Source organism: Panthera pardus, unplaced genomic scaffold, assembly GCF_024362965.1.
Source record: "Panthera pardus isolate Hobbes unplaced genomic scaffold, ASM2436296v1 HiC_scaffold_12, whole genome shotgun sequence".
NCBI classification, from domain to species: Eukaryota; Metazoa; Chordata; class Mammalia; order Carnivora; family Felidae; genus Panthera; species Panthera pardus.
This window is the reverse complement of record NW_026526677.1, coordinates 10,181,526-10,204,568: the sequence shown is the minus strand read 5'-3', so window position 1 is coordinate 10,204,568 and position 23,043 is coordinate 10,181,526. Positions and strand designations below refer to the sequence as shown.

At 43.3% G+C, this 23,043-nt stretch overlaps 2 protein-coding genes across 6 annotated transcripts in view; one reads left to right on the top strand and one right to left on the bottom strand.

Annotated features, from left to right (window-relative positions):
* Window positions 1–9,124, bottom strand: part of CPSF7 (cleavage and polyadenylation specific factor 7) — a 23,660-nt gene extending 14,536 nt beyond the window's left edge. For 2 of the 3 annotated variants that reach the window (XM_053899640.1, XM_053899642.1), the window contains exons 1-4: window positions 9,002–9,124; window positions 8,272–8,390; window positions 1,236–1,454; window positions 308–411 (exon numbers count right to left, since the gene is read on the bottom strand). In XM_053899640.1, coding sequence (XP_053755615.1) covers window positions 308–411; window positions 1,236–1,454; window positions 8,272–8,325 — 377 coding nt within the window. In that variant the 5' untranslated portion in view covers window positions 8,326–8,390; window positions 9,002–9,124. Of the gene's footprint in view, window positions 1–307; window positions 412–1,235; window positions 1,455–8,271; window positions 8,391–8,928 lie in introns of all 3 variants that reach the window. The other variant, XM_053899641.1, reaches the window with a different exon arrangement.
* Window positions 9,125–23,043, top strand: SDHAF2 (succinate dehydrogenase complex assembly factor 2). 3 transcript variants are annotated; one of them, XM_019414610.2, is made up of 5 exons: window positions 9,208–9,258; window positions 12,845–12,922; window positions 13,258–13,481; window positions 13,566–13,675; window positions 22,754–23,043. In XM_019414610.2, the coding sequence occupies exons 1-5, from the start codon at window positions 9,223–9,225 to the stop codon at window positions 22,882–22,884; spliced, it is 579 nt and encodes a 192-aa protein (XP_019270155.1). In that variant the 5' UTR covers window positions 9,208–9,222; the 3' UTR covers window positions 22,885–23,043. The 3 variants fall into 3 exon arrangements, with proteins under 3 accessions (XP_019270156.1, XP_019270155.1, XP_019270157.1); XM_019414611.2 differs by lacking the exon at window positions 12,845–12,922 and having other exon boundaries at window positions 9,125–9,258; XM_019414612.2 differs by lacking the exons at window positions 9,208–9,258; window positions 12,845–12,922 and adding an exon at window positions 9,312–9,420.

Sequence of the window (23,043 nt, the reverse complement as noted above, 5' to 3'; positions counted from 1 at the left end):
AGTGAAAATTGGTAAAGCAAAAGAAAGATTTCTTGCTAATACAACATATACAAAACCACCCTTGATAAAAAGGTGTCACCCTTTAATCTTCCTATTTATTCGGAATTAGAAATCAGCTTTCTTGGCCCCTCAATGGATGGACATTGTTACGCTGCAGCTAGGTCCCCATTCTACAGCAGTGTGCCAAAACCAAGGAAATAATCCTGGCCAGGGGTAGGAGGGATTAAAATCCAGGGTCAAAAAACAGTGCAGATCTGTTATCCTAACGGTGACAAACTAAAAGGGGCTTCTCAAATCCAGACCTCACCCTTTGGACTGGCCATTTGCTCGATTCTCTGCAAATTTCAACTCCACCACATCATAGACTCCTATAGAGCGAATAACCTGGATCAGCTGCTGGTCTGTAGTCCACTGGGGCCGGCAAGATGGAAAAGGAAGAAATGTCAACAGCTACACCCCCGCCCCACCTAGAATGTCCCAAACCCCTTCACCAAACCTACGATTCTAGTCACAACCACGACCTCCCAGAGAAACCCTAAAGCCCATCAACATTTCAATTAGTGCAGGCTTTTCTTCTTATCCTCATCCATACAGAATCCCAAAACTTCCCACCCCCTCCCCAATCCCCGTCTTTTGCGATTAAGAAGATTAAAACCTATTTTAACTTTGACTGCCATTTGGGCTGGCTGGTCATCGGTTCAAACACTGATTATTAGCAGCTTTAATTACAGAGCTGACAGGCTACAGTTTGACCACTGTCAGGAGTATGTTCATTTTCTAATTTGGGCTCTCCCTCTACCAGTCCCAAAACATGTTATACAAGAACTTTTGCAGAACCACAATCACCACCTACCCCAAGTATACTACAACTATCAAGGTCTTTGATCCCTGTCACCCATCGTTATCAAAGGACCGTCTAATGACCACCAAGAGTTCAAGGTGCTCATTCTGAAATCTCATCCCACAGATGACCCTACTGGACATAAAGCCCCAGGGTCAGGGGCATTAACAAGATGGCAGAAAAAGCAACTACCCACTTAATCATTGCTTTCTTCGGCACCAGTACGTCCTCAGGATAGTTCTCTTTCAGAGATCAATCCAACCTGATCCCAGGAAAAAGAAATCCAACCCCATCAGAGCACAAAACAGTGCAACAGTGGTTTTTGAAAATGCCATCACCTCCCAGTGCTCTCCCTCCAGCCTACCCAGGGGCCTTTTTGGTTCCCCATGCTCACCCAGGAGAAGCTGCCCACATAGACAGCAGCTCGCCTATTACGCAGGCCACTGTACGTGTACAGGATTGCAGGGCTCTTGTTATTGGGCTTGGGAGACGGCTCCTGGCGAACAGGGGGAGGTGGCTCAGTGCTGCTGCTTCTGTCATCTGAGGGCTGTGAGGTGGCTGTCAACACGTCATCATACAGGTCAATCTGATCTGTATTGTTGAACTCCGGGTCCTAAGAGATGAGGGGTTGACAAAGGTGGGTTTGCAGACCTTCCACTGGGTTCGTTCTATTTCATTCTAGTTCACTTAGAATCCACGGTCAAATGCTTCATAAAACAACATGTAAAACTTCTTTGTCCTACTCCAGGAAACTAGGAAGAATAATTTCTTTTTAAGAATAATATTTCACTTAAAACCATTTCATTGAATTATGCTTCTGTAGGCTTTTCTTCTAAGACCCTGTTAGTAGTCTGCGACGTGTCCAGCTTCAGCCAGCTGTGAGAATCAAAAAGTCACGGTGATTAAACAAGCAGACTAAGAATGCATAAAGATGCACCTGCTACGGCTACCAAAGAGGGCAGCTTCTAAAGGCCACATCGAAGACACAGCAATGAAAACTTACTTCCACCATCTCATGCTGCTTCCACGATCAAGAGCTACACAAAACTTACTCCTCTATTTAATCAGAAAGACAGTATATTCATTTAGAAGGAAAAAGCATATGAAGGCGGAAACTAGAACGCAAGAAAGAATTGGGAGTTACTGGTTTAAACTTTTACATTTACACAAATGATTTAGAGAGGCTCTGAAACTCAGTCAGCCCACAATCCCGTCTTTCTACTAACCACCAAAGAAACATTAAAAAAAAGGGGGGTGGGGAGAGGAATAACTCTGGGAGATTTTCCCTTACTATTTCTCAAATGACAATGCAGATCCAATACATTACTATGACACTTATATGAGAGACTTTTGGGAGGAACACCAAAGACATTCAATGATACACAAAAACAGTGAAGTTCTCTAAAACAGAAGGGCAGAAAACAGGCCAAGCACCCATGTCACAAACTGTGTCACGGTTAGCATTTACAATGTGGACACGTACTCTGAAAGACACGTGAAATGTACTTTGTGTGTATGTGATATGTTGCTGTTACGGACTGAATGCCTGTGGCCCCTCCAAAGTGCATACGCTGAAACCCTCCTCCCCGGTGTGATGGTATTAGGAGGAGGGGCCTTTGGGAGATAACCGAAATTAAATGAGGTTTTGAGGGGGAACCCTCGTGAAAAGGATTAGTACCCATATAAAAGCCAAGAGAAAGCATGCCTGCTTTGTATCCCTGCTCAGCCTGCTGGCATTCTGCACCCAGAAGAGGGCCCTCACCAGACCCAAACCTGATTTTAGTCTTCCAGTTTCCAGAACAGGGAGATACATTTCTGTTGTTTATAAGCACTAAGTGTTCGGTATTTTGTTACAGCAGCCTAAGTTAACACTATATACCCCCAATCCTAAAACCACAAGAACTACTGCCAAGTGACCTCAACGTTTCAGATTTTGCAATGTTATCTCAGAGAGCTCTTTTTAAGGATCAGTGTTTTCTCAGAGAACGTTCGAAAACATCCCGACCATGCTAAAGATGCTGCTGCCAACATGACAGACAGAAGTTCAAAGTGTTTGAGGGGAACTACAGCTCATCATGTCATTGCTGTGTTTTTAAAAAGGAAACAAAGAAGAACCTACGTTAGGTAACTTGTCTAGTTCTCTGAAGGACAGCACTTCCTATGATGTAACTCAGGATAGGAAGTTCCAGTAACTTTCTCTGTTCAATTCCATCACAACTGCAGATTCTAAAATGAGACTAGAGACGAGACTCACTACCAGATTCATTCCTAGACCTATATACCATCACAAACTTCTGGAAACAATTTTCTAGTTCCTCAGTTCATCTGAAGAACAATGGAAGAACGTGCACACAAAAATAGCATTACCGGCCTGTTCTGGTAGTGAAGGGGAAAGGGTTCCACTCCCTGAGTCATGTAAATAATTCCAAATATTACAAATACCCTAAAAACCCCTATAAGAGGAGTGTATACACTTGCTAAAACATCAGAAATAGGATGGCAAAAGAGAATAACCTTTTTATTTTTTTTTAAGTTTATTTATTCAGGGGCGCCTGGATGGCTCAGTCGGTTGAGCATCCGGCTTTGGCTCAGGTCATGATCTCACGGTTCGTGAGTTCGGGCCCCGCATCGGGCTCTGTGCTGACAGCTCAGAGCCTGGAGCCTGCTTCCGATTCTGTCTCTCCCTCTCTCTCTGCCCCTCCCCAACATGCGCTCTCTCTCTGCCTCTCAAAAATAAAGAATACTGAAAAAAAAATTAAAGTTTATTCATTTTGAGAGAGAGAGAGCACACGTGAGCGGGAGAGGGGTAGAGGTAGAGAGAGAGAGAGAGAGAGAGAGAGAGAGAGAGAGAGAGAGAGAATTAAGCAGGCTCTGCGCTGACAGAGCTGGGCTCTGGGCTCGATCTCATGAACTGTGAGATCATGACCTGAGCTGAAACCAAGAGTTGGATGCTTAACTGAGGCACCCCAAGACAGACCTTTTTGGAGGCGACTTGTAAGTAAGAAAAGGAATTAATGAGATAAATAAGCACAAAAAGACTGTTCTAGATAGTCAATTTATAAATAAGGATCTTCCATAAAGAGTATGTAAAGAACAGGAAGAGAAGCTAACACTGGAGAGCACAGGGGGGATAATAAGGGGAGTACAGCGAAGGGCTAAAAACTTGACAAACACAATGTGCGTAAAATACTTCACAGCTATTATGTCTCAGGAATTGCAACTCTAGACAAAATCATTTATTTCCTTATTCCTGTACTAAGTATGGTGATACGCCCTTGTGGTTCAAAGGAAGAAGATGGAAACCGCTTGAGCCTCTTCAACGTTCTAATCCTTAGAGAGCAATAGTCCACACCAGGGCGCTTTTAAAATTCACTTCTTTATTTACTGAGTGTTTCTTTATTTTTGAGAAGGAGAGAGAGAGTGTGTGTGCAGGGGAGGGGCAGAGAGAGGGGGGCAGAGGATTCGAAGTGGGCTCCACTCTCACAGCAGACAGCCTGACGTGGGACCCCAACTCATGAACCATGAGATCATGACCTGAGTCAAAGTTGGGAGCTTAACGGACTGAGCCACCCAAGCACCCCACTTCTTAAATTTAAATCGACGATTTTGAAATGGAACTTAAAGGGAATAAAGAAACACACCATCTTGGATACTCAGTGGAACCAAATTAGGATTCCTTCCGGCACTGTGATTCAGAGATGCGAATCTAAAAGTTGTAATACAAAAATCACCACTGATACTTGGGTAGTGAACTAGCGTGCAGATTTGGGCCAGCTCAGAGATCACACACGTGACCAGGAAACCTCCCGTACCGCAAGCCTAGGCAAACAATCTACTCTTTTAGGGACCCTTAGAGAACACGGTAAGACTCAAATCCTGAAAAACCTTGTACATGATTACCTTACCACTTTAAGAAGCACAAAAGGATTCAATGAATCCAAAACTGTCACAAGATTCAAATGGTTTCTCTGGGCCATAGAACCTGGGAACTGTTCTGATGCACAGAGCAGGCCTGTGGAGGAGTCTGCTGAAGAAACAACGTATCAAGTTGTGTTTGAATTTAAGTCTACTAGCAACACCAATTCATTTTAAGTTCTTGAGCTGGTAAGAGAAAAACAGATAAGGCCTTGGAGTTTTTCTGATTACCAAAGGAGCTGGCGATTTACTCAGTGTTGAATTAGGTTAAAGCAGAATCTAATTCTACAAATTAAGGGAAAAATACAATGTTTTATGTGCACTGATGCCAAAGGTTTAGTTCCAGGGAGATTAAAAAGTATGTATTCGTATTCGAAACTGATTACATCAGGAAGAATTTTGTGTTTAATCGTATAGGAAGAACTGTGACGGTCTCAAGAAGCTCTTTAGATAAAAAACAACTTGCATGATTCTGTGATTCTGAATTTAAGGAAGAACCTCTTCACCTGTATGTTCCATGTTTCTACCCTCCAACCCCCTTTTCCTGATATCTGAGAGAAGAAAGGTTAGCATTTATTTTTCTCAAAGCAACCTACTCAATGTTCCTTTTAATTGTAACTAAAGCTCAAAGTTTTTGGCTTTATGACGACTGTCTCCAGTCCTCACCTCATGCCTGCCTTCCTTGCCACTATCCACTGCCCTCAACCGCCAGGAATGGAACGTCTTTTGAACACAGGGATCCATTTGTTCCCCATTCCCTCACTGGTCTTGACACAGTGCCTAGCAAACAGAAATTGCTCAATAAATACTTGATGGAAATAGCAAAGAGAACTGGGTAGTGTGCAAAGCACCTTGCTTAGCACAAGGAACAGAGAGAAACACTCAGCAAAGCGGCAGCTCTCACTCACTTTTCCAGAGTACCTCCCAGCCCAAGAGAGCAGCTGTGAATTTCAAGACTCCTGATGTGACAGCAGTAAAGCAGTTCGGCAAAAAGAGGCTTTTATAGCACGCTACAGGGGATCAGGGAGTCAGCACCACAGGGTTCCATCTAGAAACTGTTCATTTTGCCTGGGGACCAGAGTACCATGTGACAAGGTTCTTGAGCATGGGTTCTTGAGCTTGGGATGAATCCGTAATATTCTTAAAACATTCTAAAACACAATCTGTACTGGCTGTCTTCAGTCTAACCTTGCTTTTTACAATGCTTGCCAAACAAAACCTTAATCATTTCTTTAGCAGCCTCCCAATTACACTAAAACCGGCTTTACCAAAAATTTACTCATGAGAGGAGCACTCCTCCCTGGACCTTCCATAAATGGACATGATATTCAAAATCTGTACTTCTTCCAACTTGCCAAGCATTAATTACTGTCTATTTGATACAAACGTCTACTAGATTACACACACCATCTTTGGCCTTACACCCATAAACAAGTCTTTTTTTTTTTTTTTTAAACGTTTATTTATTTTTGAGACAGAGAGAGACAGAGCATGAACGGGGGAGGGTCAGAGAGAGGGAGACACAGAAGCGGAAACAGGCTCCAGGCTCTGAGCGGTCAGCACAGAGCCCGACACGGGGCTCGAACCCCTGAACCGTGAGATCATGACCTGAGCTGAAGTCGGACGCTCAACCGACCGAGCCACCCAGGCGCCCCAGGTCTTTTTTAACTAAAGACACAGGAGAACAAATTGTTGAGGCCAAAGACACGGCAGCGACCACTGGATAAGGTCTGTGCCTTGACTATACCCTGTAAGTTATACTGCTTAAGAAATTCTGAAATTCCATTTTCTAAGACCAAATGTGACGAGACCTATCCTGTTCTGCTCATTTCTCAAAGTGATTCAGCAGCATGGTTATCTACCTATAGAGAAGAAAATTAAGGGGGGGAAAAAGGGTTTTTATTAATAACTATCCTTCCTATCATGTACTAAAAACAAAACAAAAAAATGAAAACCACCCATAACTTGTAAAGAATAGTAAAGGTCTGATTCAAAGTAATATGGAAAACTCAGGAAAACAATGGTTGTAACTAAACTGATATACTGAACCTTTCTATTCATCCATAATTATTTGACTTGTTTGAGCTTAAAAATTTTTTTCATGTATTTAGATCAACATGTAGATGACTCCAGTATACCTGAGGAGACGTGGGAAAATGACTATTAAAAAGTATCACTGATGAAGCTGTATGATGGGTACAAGATCATTATACTATTCTAACTTTGTATTTTTAACATCTCCATGTTAAAATGGCATAACGTGTTAATTTTTTTTTTTTTTTAACGCAAACTTTTGCCAAGCGTACAGAACCTCTTCTGTTGCCTTGTATAAAAGTCAGGGTCCAACCAGGGCAGTCTCCTTCCCTAGTCTCTTCTTTTTACCCTCTTTCCAGGTTCTTGTGTGTATGCATTGAAAGACACCAATGAAAGAACAAGTTTACTCAAGTAAAATGGTCCTGAAAACAATCCAGGCAAGATACTACTAAGTTTTAAAAAGAGACTTTGAGAGGTGCCTGGGTGGCTCAGTTGGTTGAGTGACTGACTCCTGATTTTGGCTCAGGTCATGATCCCACGGTCATGGGATCAAGTCCCACCTCAGGCTCTGCGCTGAATGTGGAGCCTGCTTAAGATTCTCTCTCTCTCTCTCTCTCTCTCTCTCTCTCTCTCTCTCTCACACTCTCTCCCTCCCTCTGCCCCTCTCCTCCACTAGCACGCCCTCTTAAATAAATAAACGAATGAATGTTTGGTAGAATTTATCAAAAAAAATAGAATAAAAAGAGACTTCAGAACATTCTTGAGCTTGACCTCAATATATCACTGTTTCAAGGGAAATCACCATGTAATGTTCCTCGACGTAACATAAAGAGATCAACAAATCCACAGGTCTATGCATGCTTTTTAACTGGTTTTCCCTCAAAACAATGAGACTCAACAATAAAATAAAATTTATTACACCAAAATGCCTACGCACCGCTGAAGACTGGAGTCAAACTACTTACAGGAAGAAGTAAAACCCAGAACAGTCAGAATGGAGCTGCGACTAATTGTTCAAGTATCTTTTATAGTGTGCTTTTGCACTGCCTCACGGAGGAGGAGACTACATTTCTCCAGCTGCCGTTTGAAAGAGTCACAAAGGAACGGGTATGAACACTGTCTTCACGAATACTACAGCAAACATAATTCTGATTTTTAAGTGTGCTCAGTCTCTGAGCAGACTGGCACCCAACTCTGGCCTCCTGGGGGAGCAAGTTCCACAGGTTGATCCCCATTCTATTAAACCTGATTTTTATTTGCTCTTAAATCAAAGCTTGTAAAATTAAGCCTGGAGGCTTAAAATTAACATAAAGCGGAACGGTCAGAAGTCTCGAAAGTCTCTGATAGAGGAAACATTTTAGACCCTACAGAGGGATGTTCAGGCCTAGCAAAGACTGCCATAGCCTGGAACCACCGCAAGTTTGGGGAAAGTGATTCCTCGGCTGATCCAGGACAAGCCAATGCTCCCGATGACCCCTCACCTGATTGAACTCCTCGTCAGCATATATATCAATCAAGTCCACTCCTTCTGACATGGCTCCGGAAGGAAGATCGCGAGCCCGGAGAACCGACCAAGTAAGAAAGATGCCACTGCGGTATCCTGGAAGAGGCAAGAGTTAGAAGGCGTGAGGGTCCCGGGCTGGAAGGAGAGCAATGGTTGCCAACCTCCCGTCTCCAGAGACGCAGCATCCCGGCAGCCCAAGCTCGGTCCCACCCGCTCCGCCCCGCCCCCGGCCTCGCGCCGCCCCTCGCTCTCCCAGGCCGCCGGGGCTCGCGGGGCTCGCTGCCCATCACCCTCGGGCCCGACCCGAGTTGCGCCGCAGCTGCCCGCGGCGCGACGGGAAAGTCCAGGCCTCTGCTCCTAGGGGCCCTGGGACGGCGCTGCGAAGAACGACCGCGGCGAAGCCCGCTGCCCCAGCCCGCCGCACCTGCCTAGGCCCCAGAGCGGCCCCGGCTTGCGTCCCTGCGGGTCGCGAAGCTCCAGCCGCCTTCGCTCCCCACCCAGGCCCAGTCCTCGCCCCCGGCTAGGCCCGCCCCGCTCCCTCCCCACAGACTCGGCCCGGCGCCCTCGGCCTCCTCCCTCAAAGGCCCGCGCCTCCCTCCGCCCGCCGACTCCGGCTGCCCCAAACTCAACCGACCCCCTCCCAGTTTCAGCGCTGGCCCCGAGCCCTCTTCCGGCCCAGCCGGCCCCCGGCCGCGCGCCCCCGTTACCGGGAATATGGCGGCGGCGGCGGCGAGTCCGGACTAGGCCCGAAGCGCGCGAACCGCTCTCGGTCCCAGGTCCCGCCCCCCCCCGCCGCTGGCGTCACACGCACAGCCACTTCCGCCATACGCAGGGACTCATCTTCCGGCTCAGGTCCTCAGAGCCGAAGTCCACAGTTCAGGCGTCCGGAAGTGCCTGGGCCACAGGCTTCCGGTGAGGGTCGGGAAGGATGGCGGTGGCCACCATGTTCCCGGGTCTGGCACGGGTGAGGAGAGTGGAGGTTTTAGGGTCCTGGGCAGGCCGTAGTGGGGACTGAGTCTCGTCTTCCAACGCAGTCATGGAGACTGCGAGGAGCGTCCAGCTGCCTGATAGCCCAGGGCAAGGGCAGACCCAAGGAGAGATCCGTCTTGAAACATAGGAGATTCAGGTCACATCCACTCTTTTCTGAGCCCACTGTGTGCCTGACTCGTGCGAGACCCGATTCAGATTTCACCTGTTCCCCAGGTGGAGCTGGCTGCACCGCCTCTGTGCGCCGCTTCTCTCTGTTCTTGAGTCTCTGTTCTTACGTGTCTAATACATGTTAGGATTTCACATCGTAGATTTTTTTTTTCTTTTTTAATGCAGGCATTTCAGACTGTAAACTTCTCTCTACTTTTTTATTGCACCTCATAAGTTTTTGTATGTTGTGTTTTCTCTGGTCTCAGGATGTTTTGGAATTCCCCTTTTGATTCCTTCTTTGACCCGTTAGAACTATTGGTTTATTCATGACCTAGAGTGTGTTCATTTTCACATATTTGTGAATTTTCCAGTTTTCCTTCTGCTGTGGATCTCTAGTTTTAGTTCATTGTGGTCAGAAAAGATACTTTGTGTAATGTTAACCTTTTTTAATTTGGTAAGACTTGTTTTGCAACCTAAGGTGATCTGTCTTGGAGAATATTCCCAGTGTGCTTGCAAAGAATGTGTTCTGCTGGAATGTTCTGTATGTGTCCGTTTTGGTCCACTTGATCTATAGTGTTGTTAAGGTCTTCTGTTTACTTATTGATCGTCTGTCCAGATGTTCTATCCATTGATAGATATCCATTGATATCTATCCAATGATAGATATCCATTGAATGTGGAGTACTGAAATCTATTTTTATTGTTTTGCTGTTTCTTTCTTTCTTCAGTTCTGTCAATGTTTGCTTCACGTGTTTGGGTGCTCTGATGTTGGCTGCATGTATGTTTATGATTGTTACATATTCCTGGTGCATTGATCCTTTTATCATTCTATAATAATGTTCCTTATCTCTTGTGACAGTTTTTGACCCAAAGCCTATTTTGGTTGACATGAGTAGTGCCATCTTTGCTCTTTGGTTACCATTTGCACGGGTTATCTTTTTTTTCATCCTTTCGCTTTTCAGCCTGTGTAGTCTTACATCTAAAAGGAGTCTTTTGTAACAGCTTATAGTTGGATCCTGTTTTGTTTTGTGTTTTTAATTTTTTTTAATGTTTATTTATTTTTTTTTAATTTTTTTTTAGTGTTTATTTATTTTTGAGACAGAGAGAGACAGAGCATGAACAGGGGAGGGTCAGAGAGAGGGAGACACAGAATCTGAAACAGGCTCCAGGCTCTGAGCGGTCAGTCAGCACAGAGCCCGACGCGGGGCTCGAACCCACGGACTGAGAGATCATGACCTGAGCCGAAGTCAGCCGCTTAACTGACTGAGCCACCCAGGCGCCCCAATGTTTATTTATTTTTGACAGAGACAGAGCATGAGTGGGGGAGGGGCAGAGAGCGAGGGAGACATAGAATCCAAAGCAGGCTCCAGGCCCCGAGCTGTCAGCACAGAGCCCAACGAGGGGCTCAGATGAGCACGGAGATCATGACCTGAGCCGAAGTCGGACACTTGACCGACTGAGCCACCCAGGCGCCTCTGAACCCTGTTTTTTAATCCATCTAGCCACTCTAGTGTTTTGTTTGGAGAGTTTAGTTCATTTATGTGTAATTACTGATCGAGAAGAACTTACTATTGCCATTTTATTTTCTATCCTAATTACTGATCGAGAAGAACTGACTATTGCCATTTTGTTTTCTATCCATCTTGTAGCTTTTGTGTCCCTTTTTTCCTCTCTTGTTATTATCCTTTGTGTTTCATTGTTTTGTTTTGTTTGTAGAGACCGGCGTTAATCCTTTTCTCATTTTCTGTATGTATCTTCTATGGGTATTTTCTTTTTGGTTACCATTGGGCTTACATAAAGCATAATCTATTTTAAGATGATAGCAATTTAACTCTACTGTCATTGCAAAAAAACTACTCTTTTACTCCTCCCGCTTTATGTTTTTGATGTCGCGACTGCATATTTTTATATTGAGTACCTATTAGTATATTTTGTTATTTTTTGATGTTTTTCTCTTTTAACTTCTGTACTAGCCTTAAAAGTGATTTACCTATCACTTACAATATTACAGTATTCTGTATTTGTCATATATTTATCTTTACTAGTGATCTTAATACCTATCACTTACAATATTACAGTATTCTGTATTTGTCATATATTTATCTTTACCAGTGATCTTTATGCTTTCATATGCTTTTGTATTGTTTTCTATTGTCCTTTGGGTCCTTTGGGCTTCTTAAATTTGGATGTCCAAACTTCCCCAAATTTGGCAAGTTTCTGGCCATTTCTTTTTTTTTTTTAATTTTTTTTTTAATGTTTTATTTATTTTTAAGACAGAGAGAGACAGAGCATGAGTGGGGATGGGGCAGAGAGAGACGGAGACACAGAATCTGAAGCAGGCTCCAGGCTCTGAGCTGTCAGCACAGAGCCTGACGTGGGGCTCGAACTCACGAACCGTGAGATCGTGACCTGAGCCGAAGTCGGACGCTCAACCGACTGAGCCACCCAGGCGCCCCCCTGGTCATCTCTTTGTATTAATTTCTTTTTTTTGGTAAGCTGTACACCCGATGTGGGGCTCAAACTCACAATCCCAAGATCAATAGTCACATGCTCCCACCGACCGAGCCAGCCAGCCACCCCTGGCCATTTCTTTATATAAGCTTTCTGTCTCTTTTCTCCTTCTGGGACCCCATAATATTTGTGTTGGTTTGCTTGATGATGTCCCATAAGTCCCTTAGGCATATTTCACTCTTTTGCATTCTTTTTTTTTTTTTTTTCTTTCTCTGACTGGGAAATTTCAAATCACCTGCCTTTAAGTTTACTGATTCTTTCTTCTGCTTGATCAGGTCTGCTAGTTAACCCCCATAGCGAATTTGTTTTCATTTGGTTATTGTATTCTTTAGCTCCAAAATTTCTGTTTGGTTCTTTTTAATATTTGTCTCTGTTTATATCGTAATTCCATTCATTCACTGTCTTCCAGAGCAAATTGAACATCTTGATGACAGTTGTTTTGAATTCTGTGTCAGGTAATTCATACCCCTCTGTTTCTTCAGGGTTGGCTTCTACAGATTTATTTTGTTTCTTTGATTGGGCCATGTTTTTTCCTGTTTCTTCGTGTCCCTTGCAAATTTATGTTGAATCCAGGCTTTCAAAAAAACAGTCTGCTCTCCCAGTCTTTTTAGATTGGCTTTGTACAAGGAAAGACCTTCAGCGGTCAGCCTGGCTAAAGATTCTGGGAGCCTCTCAAACATTTTTGTGTGGATATATCTTCTCTAGGCTGGTGCATATAAATTCTCTATTGGAAGGATTTTCTGACTTCTTATTTCAGGAGCTTCTTACCTGGTTTCTGGATTTCTCATAAAGGGAATCGGTCCATGTATTGTAGAGTTGCTGTCTCCGTGGGAGGAGGGGAGTGGGGGCTTCCTGTTCCACCATCTTGCTGGCATCACTGCCTTCTCGTTGCATCTTGATAGGTTTTACCCTTCTCTAGATTGGGAGTCTTCTGGGGATTAGGAACCATGCCATCACTGTATACTCAGACTCTAACACAGGCAAGTAACTAAAATATATACAACACCATAAGAACTTTAAGGGAATGCAAAGGAAGGAGAAGATACTTCTGCTGGAGAATTTCTGGAAAGGTACCAGTTAAGAACACATGTGCAGTTAGGGCCGTGTTCTAGTCCTAACTGCAGTCACTCTGTGGGTGACTTGGTAATTATTTAACCTCTTCTAGCCTCAGCTTCCTAAGCTATAAAGTGGGAACAGTATCAACATAACTTCTTAAGGACTAAAGGAGATTGAATGAGCTTAGTACTTAGGAAGTGTTGAGGGAATGACAGTGACGGTAGTTATTATGAAGATGTTTGTGCTTTATTTATTTCAGATGCTTGCTCTGCCAAGGCGCCACCTAGTGTCACCCTCGCTCAGCACGACATCATTCAGCCGTTTCTACAGAGGTGACAGCCCAACAGATTCCCAAAAAGACATGATCGAAATCCCTTTACCTCCGTGGCAGGAGCGAACTGATGAATCCATAGAAACCAAAAGAGCCCGGCTGCTCTATGAGAGCAGAAAGAGGGGAATGTTGGAAAACTGTATTCTGCTTAGGTAGGGAAATACGAGTCTTGGCATCGCTTGTCTCGTACTGGAGACCGCCTTTTCAGCTTCCTTCTCTCTCTTTCTCGTTTTTAGCCTCTTTGCTAAAGAATATCTGCACCACATGACAGAGAAACAGCTGAACCTGTATGATCGTCTGATTAATGAGCCCAGTAACGACTGGGATATTTACTACTGGGCCACAGGTACTGGGCATGATAAACAAGCAGCATGATATGGGAAATAGGATGGCTTGTGGTGATTTGCGTCTGGAATTGTAGCCTAGGCAAATTTTTTTGCCGTTCATTCACGTAATGGACACTCAACCCAAACACTCTTCACATTCTTCAGAGTGAAGAAACGGTTTTGCAAAACAAGTGCAAAATGCTTTTGTTACTTAAAGTTCGCTGAGGCTCCATCTGTCCCTTCCATGTTCCAGCCAGGAGTCGACGTATAGAAGCACACACCCGATTCTTTCTGGATCCTTCTTGGGAAATTCCGCACCGCGCTTCTGCTTACTTTCCATTAGCCACGGTTTAGTCACATGGCTACACCTCATCATAATGAGAAAATACTATAGTCTATGTGTCTAGGTGACTTGGGAGTTCCTTTATTATCAAGGAAAAATGAGAGAACGGGTATTAGGGGACATCGTGTCGTTTCTGTCACACTCTGGGTCTTTGGTTATTATGTTTCCATTCAATATCTGAGTCATAAAATAGACACCATTCTGTAGGTTCCACGTGTAGAGTGTGATGGTACAGAGTCTAGAGGTATATGTAGCCATTGGAAAACCCACAAGGTGTAAACTCTTTACGCTCTGGTCTTTTAGTATCGTTGAGTAAAGTTGTATCGTGTGGGCGTACCACAGTTTGTCTATCCATTGACCAGTAGAGGGATATCATGGTATTTCCAGTTTTAGGTGATTATGAATAAAACCACTGTGAATGCATATAGCTTTTTGTGGAAGTAGGTTTTAGTTTTTCTTGGGTAGATACCCAGGAGAAGGGTTAATGAGTCCTGTTGTAAGTGTATGTTTATGACAAACTTTTTCTATAATGGGACAGGTAGTAAATATTTTAGGCTTTGCCGACCATATAGTCTCTGGCGTGGTACTCACCTCCTGCCCTTAGAGCACGCAAACTGTCACGGACGATAGGTAAACCATTGAGTGTGACCGTGATATAATAAAATTATTGACAGGCACTGAACCTTGGATTTCATATAATTTTCACGTGTCATGAAATAACTTTTTTCCTCAACCATTTAAAAGTCATCCTTAGCTCACAGGCCATAGTTTGCCGACTCCTGTGCAAGTGAAAGGGGCCAGGATCGAAGACTGGCCATACAAACTGTATGATTCCATTTGTATGATATTCTGGGAAAGGCAAAAGTGTAGGGGCATAAAACAGACCGGTGATTGCCAGGGACTGGGTGTGAAGTTCCACATCCTTACCAGCACTTGCTATTATCAGGGTTTTGTTCTTGTTTTTAGCCACTCTAAGTAAGGAGTATGCAGTGGTATTTCACTGTAGTGAATCGGCATGGCTCTGATCAGTAAGGATATTGAGGCTCTTTTTTCAGTGTTTATTTGCCATTCCTATATCTTTGCTGATATGTCTCTTCAAATCTTACCCCACCTTTGTTTTTTTTCTTAATTGGGCTTGTTTTCTAATTGAGTTTTGAGTGTTCTGTATGTTGGATTCAAGTCCTTTATCAGATGATGTGTCTTACAGATTTCTTTTTACTTGTCCATGGCTTGTCTTTTCATTTTCTTAACATTATTTTTCAAAGAGCAGGTTTTTTTTTTTTAATGTTTATTTATGTTTGCTAAAGAGAGAGAGAGACAGACAGTGTGAGTGGGGGAAGGACAGAGAGAGAGAGAGAGTCGCAGAATCTGAAGCAGGCTCCAGGCTCTGAGCTGTCAGCACAGAGACCAACTTGGGGCTCAAACTCGTGACCCGTGAGATCATGACCCAAGCTGAAGTTGGAGGCTTAACCCACTGAGCCAACCAGGAGCCCCGCAAAGAGCAGTTTTTAATTTTGGTGATGTACCATGTTTTATTGGGTGATTTAGTGGATTGTGCGTTTGATACTGTATCTAAGAACTCTGCCTGATTCAAAGTCATAAAGATTTTTGCTGTTTTCTTCTAGGAATTGTATAGGTTTAGAATCACCTGTTCAGTTTCTCTAAAAAAACAAAAAAGTCCTACTTGGATTTTGATTGGAGTTGTGTTAAAGCAACAGATCAATTTGGAAAAATTTTTCTTAGCAATTTAGAATTGTCTGATCTATGAACATGCTGTATTTCCATTTATTTAGGCCTTTGACTTCTTTAATCAGCATGTTCTCTATTGTTGCATAACAGATTGCCCCAAAACTTACTGATTTAAAACAAACCCACCTTTATTATCTCATCGTTGCTGTGGGTCTGGAATCCAGGCATGGCTTAGCTGGGTCCTGGGCCTTATTCTGTCACGAGGTTACAGTCAAGGTGTCAGCCTGGGTTCGGGAGTCTCATATGGAGGCTCAGCTAGGGAAGGAGCTGCTTCAAATTCTCTCTGCTGTTGGCAGAATGAAGTGCCTCACAGGTTCCCCACCTGCAGGCCTGAGTTCCTTGCTGGCTGTTGCCTGGAGGCTGCCTTCTGTTCGTTGTCACCAGCGCCTCTCCCACTTGGCAGCTTGCTTCTTTGGAGCCTGCCAGCTGAGAAGGCGACAAGAGGAGTCCGCTAGTATGACGGAAGTCTCAGTGTTTTGTAACATAATCCCAGAAATGACATTCTGTTATCCTCACCACGTTCTGTTGGTTAGAATTAAAGAGTTCGGTCCAGCGCAGGGTGGGGGTGGGGATCACACAAGGGCTTGATACCAAGAGGGGGACCTCAGTGGGGGCCATCCTAGAAGTCTGACTGCTACAATCCGTGTGGTGGAGTTTTCAGCGTTATTTTGGACATCTTTTGCTGGATTTATACCTAGGTAGTTCATGTATTTTGGCGCTGTTATAAATGGTACTTTAAGAAAAGCTTCCAATCTCCCATTGTTGGTGGAATGTCAGAGTATAATTGATTTTTGTATCCCGTGACCTTGCTAAGCTCACTCAGTTCTAGAAGCTATTTTGTAGATTCTTTGGGATTTTCCATGTAGACAGTTGTGTCATTTGTGAAGAGAGATGTTTTTTTTTCTTCTTTTCCAGTGTGTATTATACCCCCTTTATATCTTTAATTTGCTTTATTGAACTATCTGGGATGTCTCGTATGCTGAATAGCAGCAGTGAGAGCAGGCATCCTTGCTTTGTTCCCACTGTTCCCACTGTTGGGGGGAAGTATTCAGTCTTTCACCATTAAATATAACGTTAGCTGGGCGCCTGGGTGGCTCAGTCAGTGAAGTGTCTGACTTCGGCTCAGGTCGTGATCTCACTGCTCATGAGTTTGAGCCCCGCATCAGGCTCTCTGCTGTTAGCACAGAGCCCGCTTCACATCCTCTGTCCTCCTCTTTCTCTGCCCTCCCCCCGCTTGTGTGTGCATGCGTGTGTGTGTGCTCTCAAAAATGAACATTAAAAAAAAAAAAAAAATTAAAAATAAAGAAATAAATAAATAAGTTAGCTGTAGGTTAGTTGTAAATTCCTTTTATCAGATTGAGAAAATTTCCTTCTGGTTCTAGTATATTGGGTGTTTTTCCATAGATACTGAATTTTGTCAGGTGCTTTCTAGGCATTTCTGTAGAAATGATCATTTTTTGGTCATATGATTTTTTTCCCTTTAGTTTATTGATATGATGAATTTTTGACTGCTTGGTTTTCAGATATTGAACCAACCTTGCATTACCGTGCTAAACCCCACCTGGGCTTGATAGGTATTTGATTTGCTAATATTTTGAAGATATTTGTATCTGTCTTCATGAGGGTTTTGGCGGGTAGTTATCTTGTAACGTCATCTGGTTTTGATGGGGGTCGTGCTGTCTTCATAAAATGAGTTGTGAAGTGTTTTCCTTTGTCATTTCCTGGAAGAGTATATAGAATTGGTATTATTTCTTCCTTAAATGTTTGGTAGAATGTGCTAGGGAAGCCATCTGGATCTGAGCTTTTCCCCGTTGGAAGTTTTTAACTGTGAAGTCTGATGTTTTATTTTTTACTAGCTGTGGAACAATTCCTGTTACCTGTTTCTTCTTGGACGAGATTTGTTAGTTTGTGTGTCTTTAATAAGTGCCCATTATCATAAGCTGTTAAATCTAAGTTGTGTTAATATTCCCTTTCTCTTTGAATGTCTGAAGAGCCGTAGTGAGGTCCCTCCTTTATTTTTGATGATTTATGGGTTTTTCTTTTTTTCTTGATCAGTCTGGCTAAAAGTTTATCAATTTTATTTATTTTTTTCAGAGAACCAGCGTTTGATTTCATTGATTTTCTCTATTTTTCTTTTTCTAATTCCATTGATTGCTGCTCATTATTTCCTTTTTTCTGCTTGTGTTCGGCTTAATTTGCTCTTATTTTTTTAGTTTTTTAAGGGGGAGGTTGAGCTCAATGATTTGAGACCACCTTTTCTACTATACACATTTAATGCTGTGAATTTCCCTCTAAGCACTGCTTTAGCTGCATGTTGCCACTTTGGATATGTTAATGTTTTCATTTGCATTCAGTTCAGATAATTTTCTAATTTCCTTTCTGACTTCCTCTTTGATCAGTGAGTTATTTAGAAGTTTCCAGATATTTCTCTGTTATTGATTCCATTGTGACCACAGAATGTATGTTGTATAGTTTTGGTTAAGTTTCTTGAAATTTGTTTTATGGCCTGAACTGTGGTCATGATACTTGATAAATGTTTCACGTGCACTTATTTGAACATAACAGGTCTTTTGCACCTGCGGGTGAAGTGTGCTGTAAACGTCAACTAGGTCAGCTTGGTTGATACTATTCTTCATGTCCTCATATTCTGACTGGTTTTCTCTGTACATATCCTGTCAACTAATCAGAGAAGAGTGTCAGAATCTCCAGTTGTAATTGTGGATTTGTCTGTTACTCCTTTCAATTCTCTCAGTTTTTCCTTCATTTATTTTGTAGCTCTGTGGTGTGTGAAAACATATTTAGGATTATTGTATTGATGAATTGATTCTTTTACCATTACATAATGGCTCTTTCTGTCTTTTTTTTTTTAAGTTTATTTATTTTCAAGAGAGAGCACGAAAAAAACCACACGTGATTATGTTAGAACCACCTAGATAATTTTCCTGTCCTGAGGTTAGCCGTGCTGTGTATGCAGCCTGATCACGATAGTGAAGACCATTGTGCCCACAATCCTGAAGATTATGCAGGCCCTGTACACCAGGGGAGTGGGAAATACTGAGGGCCAACTTAGAAGTCTGCTCCCACACCATTCTTTTCCTTTGAACCTGTATTTGTCTTTATATGTATTTTTTAAATTAATTTATTTAAGTAGTCTCTACACCCAGAGTGGGGCTCAGACTCACAAACCTGAGATCCAAGAGTCGCATGCTCTACCAACTGAGTCAGCCAGGTGCCCCATATCTTTGTCTTTATGTTTAGTTTGAGCTTCTTATAGATAGCATATGTCGTCTCTTTTTCATTCAATCTTATGGTCTCTGTCTTTCCACTGGTGTGTTATGTATCATTAAGGAGCAATGTGGTTGAATTAAAATCTGCCATCTTTGTTTCCTGTTTTTTCCATCTGTTCTTTTTCCTTTCCCCCTCTATTTCCATGTTTGTTTGTTTTTTAGCATTTTAAATTTCATACGACCTCTAGTGTTGGTTTATTACTTATACCTCTCGTTATAATTTTTCTAGTGATTGCCGTAGGGTTTACAACATACATCCGTAATGACAGGGTCTCTTCAAGTAATCTTATACTGAATTGTGTATGATGTAAGAACTTCACAGTAATATGCTCCCAAATCCTCCCTCCCATCTTTTGTGATGCTCTTGACATACTTTTTACTTCTACTTACGCTGTAAGTCTACGCTGCATTTCTCCTGCTTCACTTTAGACAGTTATCTTTAGAGCAGTTTAAAATAAGGAAAAGAGTACATTATATTTTACATTTGTGTATAGATAATTATAACTCTCATATGTGTTGTGTATATGACAACAATATGTAACACAGTGTGTCACATATATTTTATATTTACCTTTGTGTTATCTCTGGAGATCTTCATTTCTTTGCGTAGATCCATGTTTCTATATGATATCATATTCCTTCTGCCGAAAGAACTTCCTTTAATATTTCTTGCAGTGCAGGTCTACTATTATGAATTTTCTCTGCTTTTGTCATTTTTAAGGGATAGTTTCTTTCACTGGGTATAGAATTATAGGTTCACGGTATTTTCTTTCAGCACTTTGCAGGGGCGCATTTCATTTGCCAGGCTGTTAGTATGCAGGGTTGAGTCGGTCTGGTCAGGAGTTGAGCTGGGTTTGGGTTTGTTTTGATTACCTTCATCATAGCATTGACTTCAAATTCTGGGTACTGTTTTCTGGTTTGCATGGTTTCTGACAAGACGTCTGCTGTGTCTTTCTTTATTCCTTTGTATGCAGTGTGTCATTTGTTTCTGAATGTTTTCAGCGTTTCATCTTTGGTTGTTAGCTGCTTGGACATGATGTGTCTTGATGTTTGTTTTTGGGATTTTTCTGCTTGGGTTCTCTGGGAATGTTGGATCCCATTACTCCATTTAATATTACCCCACAGCTTTTGGATTCTGTTTTGTGTCTTTAACTCTTTTTTTCTTTGTTTTCTTTTTTTTTTTTTCTTTTTAAAATATTTGTTTACTTAAGTAATCCCTACACCGACATGGGGCTTGAACTCACACCACTGAGATCAAGAGTCGCTTGTTCTTCCCACTGAGCCAGCCAGGCACCCCAACTCTTTTTCTTTTTATGTATCAGTTTGAGGAATTTTTATTGGGTAATATTGATTGATCTGTCTTCCAGTTCCCCAAATGTTGAATCTCTTGATGAGCCTGTTGAGGTCAATCTGCTTTTTTGCTACTGTATTTTTATTTTTAACATTAACGTTTAACTTTTACGGTTTCTAACTCTCTGCTGAAGTTGCTTATCTGTTCCTACATTTTGTCTACTTTTTCTACTAGAGCCTTTAACATATTAGTTACTTGAAATTTCCCAATAGTTCTAAAATCTGGGTCATCCATGAGTGTTTTTCTGTTGATTGCTTTGTCCCTTCACAGTGTGTTGTGTTTTTCCTCTTTTGTGTGCATGTGTATCATAATTTTCGATAGAATGTTGGACGTTATGCGGAAAACACTAAAGACTAAAGTAGATAGTATTTATATATGCCTAGAAATGGGCACACTTCCACTAGGCTATTAGATGGGGATCAAATCAGTCTAGTTAGGAGTAAAGCTCCCTTAGATTCTGTTTTGGTTTTGGTTTTTTAAATAGACTCCACGTCAAGCGTGGAGCCCAGTGCAGGGCTTGAACTCACAACCCTGAGATCAAGACCTGAGCTGAGATCAAGAGTCCGACGCTTAACCGACTGAACCATCCAGGTACCCCTAAGTTCTGTTACTGCTTTGGTTCCCTTCACTGCACCACGAGCCTCTGTTGCTACCATGTCCTTAGAGTAGGGGCTGAGTTTCCAGAGGCATATCTCAGTGTTCCCCTTCTATGCTCAGCATTGTGTCTTCCTTGTATTTCTGTGCCTCAAAAGGGATCTCTCCATGCTGTGTCCTTCCCCAACCGTAGATTCCTATTGCGCCCACTTGGTGCTTCCCTCCCTTGGGGCAAGGAAAGTTGGGAGGGCATTATCCTGGTTCACATTCAGTCCCTGTGGCCCTGGGCTCCCAGGGGTGGACTTTCTCTGGCTCTGCCTGTCCCACAGGAATAGAATTTTTTTCCTTTTCCCTTTTTACCCCTGTAGGAGACTGGATTTGGAGACCTAGTCTCAGTCTCTTAAGGCTTTTATTCTTGAGAGGAGAAGGGTTGGGCTGGGCTTTATGCTTTTTTTGCACTGTTGGCCGCTCCCCTCCTCCTGGCCTGCCTCACTGAGGGAGGCATTCTCCAGCTTCCTGCTCTGAACCTAGTCTTTGTCAGGAGGGCATTCTGGAGGTCTGTTGACAACAGCCTGCAGGGCGTGAACTCCCCTGGTGTCTGTGGCCCACACCTGGCTCGGAGCAGTTTGTTCAAAATTGTAGCCAAACTCTTCTTACCTGTTCATGGGGTATCCAATGTCTCTTCTTCCCACACCTGTCTCGGGCGAGCAGGTGCCCATGTGCAGTTTCTCCTTTGAGGGGCTTCTCTTCCCTTACATTTTATTCTACTTGGTTGCCCCGCGACCTCCGTTCTCTGACGACTTCACAGAAAGTCGTGCTCTTTGTATTTTATCTGGCTTTTGTTGTCAGGATGAGCGCAGTGTTCTCTCGAACTTTCACTGTCTGGGGGAAGCCTGAATCTCCTGGACTTTATTTTCATCGCCACAGAAAACAGATGCCAGGTCCATTGGATGCCGGGCTCTGTGCTGAGTGAGGGGGAATCGGGCGTTGTTGTGAGGAATTCTCTCTCCCAGCATTGTGGTCTTGATAGGAGGTCATTCTCCAGCACGTTATTACCCAAGCTTTCCCAGCGGGAGGCTTTGCTTGTAATTTGAACCTTAGGTGAGTGTCTCAAGTTGGAGAGAGAGGTTGGAGGTGAAGGTGCTTACTGGGATTCCCTCGTGTGCTCCCAAGATGACGCTCTTGTGTTTCTGCCCTCGATGCTGTTCCGTTGTCTGTCCATTCAAGTCTGGTTCTCCGGGTTTGTGTCCATTTTGCGTGCATAGCCTTGCAATGCATTCCTTTTTGCTTAAGTCAGTAGAGCTACTAGTTTGTCATGTACAACTGAGGATTTTTGCCTCGGGAAGTCCATAGGCTGGAAGGGGAAACACGACACCCAGAAAACCAGAGAATACCAAGTGCAGAGCAAAACGGTGCGGCTGAGCTGGGACGGTCCAGGGGTCGGCAAACTTGTCCCTAAAAGACCAGACGGTGAATACTTTTTGTCTTGTGGCCATACGGTCTCTGTTGCGGCTACTCAACCCTGCCGTGGTAGTGCCACAACAGCCACGGACAGTGTGTCAACAGATGGGAGCGGCTGTTCCGATAGGACTGGTTACGAATACGGGCTGCCGTAGTTTGCCGACTCCCGGTGGAGGCTGCCGTGTATACTTAGAGGGAGGATGGAGACAGTCTGTGTATCTACTGGTTCTTTGCCAAGGCTAGAGTTTCAGGTTTCAAGGTCCTTGTGCCTGAGTATTGACTGACATTCTTTCTGTCTATCCTTCTCTTGCAGAAGCAAAACCAGCCCCAGAAATCTTTGAAAACGAAGTCATGACGATGCTCAGAGACTTCGCTAAAAACAAAAACAAAGAGCAGAGACTGCGTGCCCCGGATCTTGAATACCTCTTTGAAAAGCCTTGTTGAGCTGTGCACCGCTGCCTGCCACGGGGGCTCAGTCCACAGGCCCTAACATGATAGGCAATGGCCTTGACTTCCTGCCTCTCCTTAGCCCACCCAGACCATTCGGCTTGCCTCCAATGATGGACCCATCTCTCAGGCCGTGTAAATGTTCAGGTTGACTCA

Coding starts and splice junctions, on each gene's coding strand:
- SDHAF2 (XM_019414610.2), top strand. CDS start 9,223: ATGGCGGTGGCCACCATGTTCCCGGGTCTGGCACGG. Junction 9,259..12,844: donor TGTTCCCGGGTCTGGCACGG/GTGAGGAGAGTG, acceptor GCATCTTGATAG/GTTTTACCCTTCTCTAGATT. Junction 12,923..13,257: donor ATACTCAGACTCTAACACAG/GCAAGTAACTAA, acceptor TATTTATTTCAG/ATGCTTGCTCTGCCAAGGCG.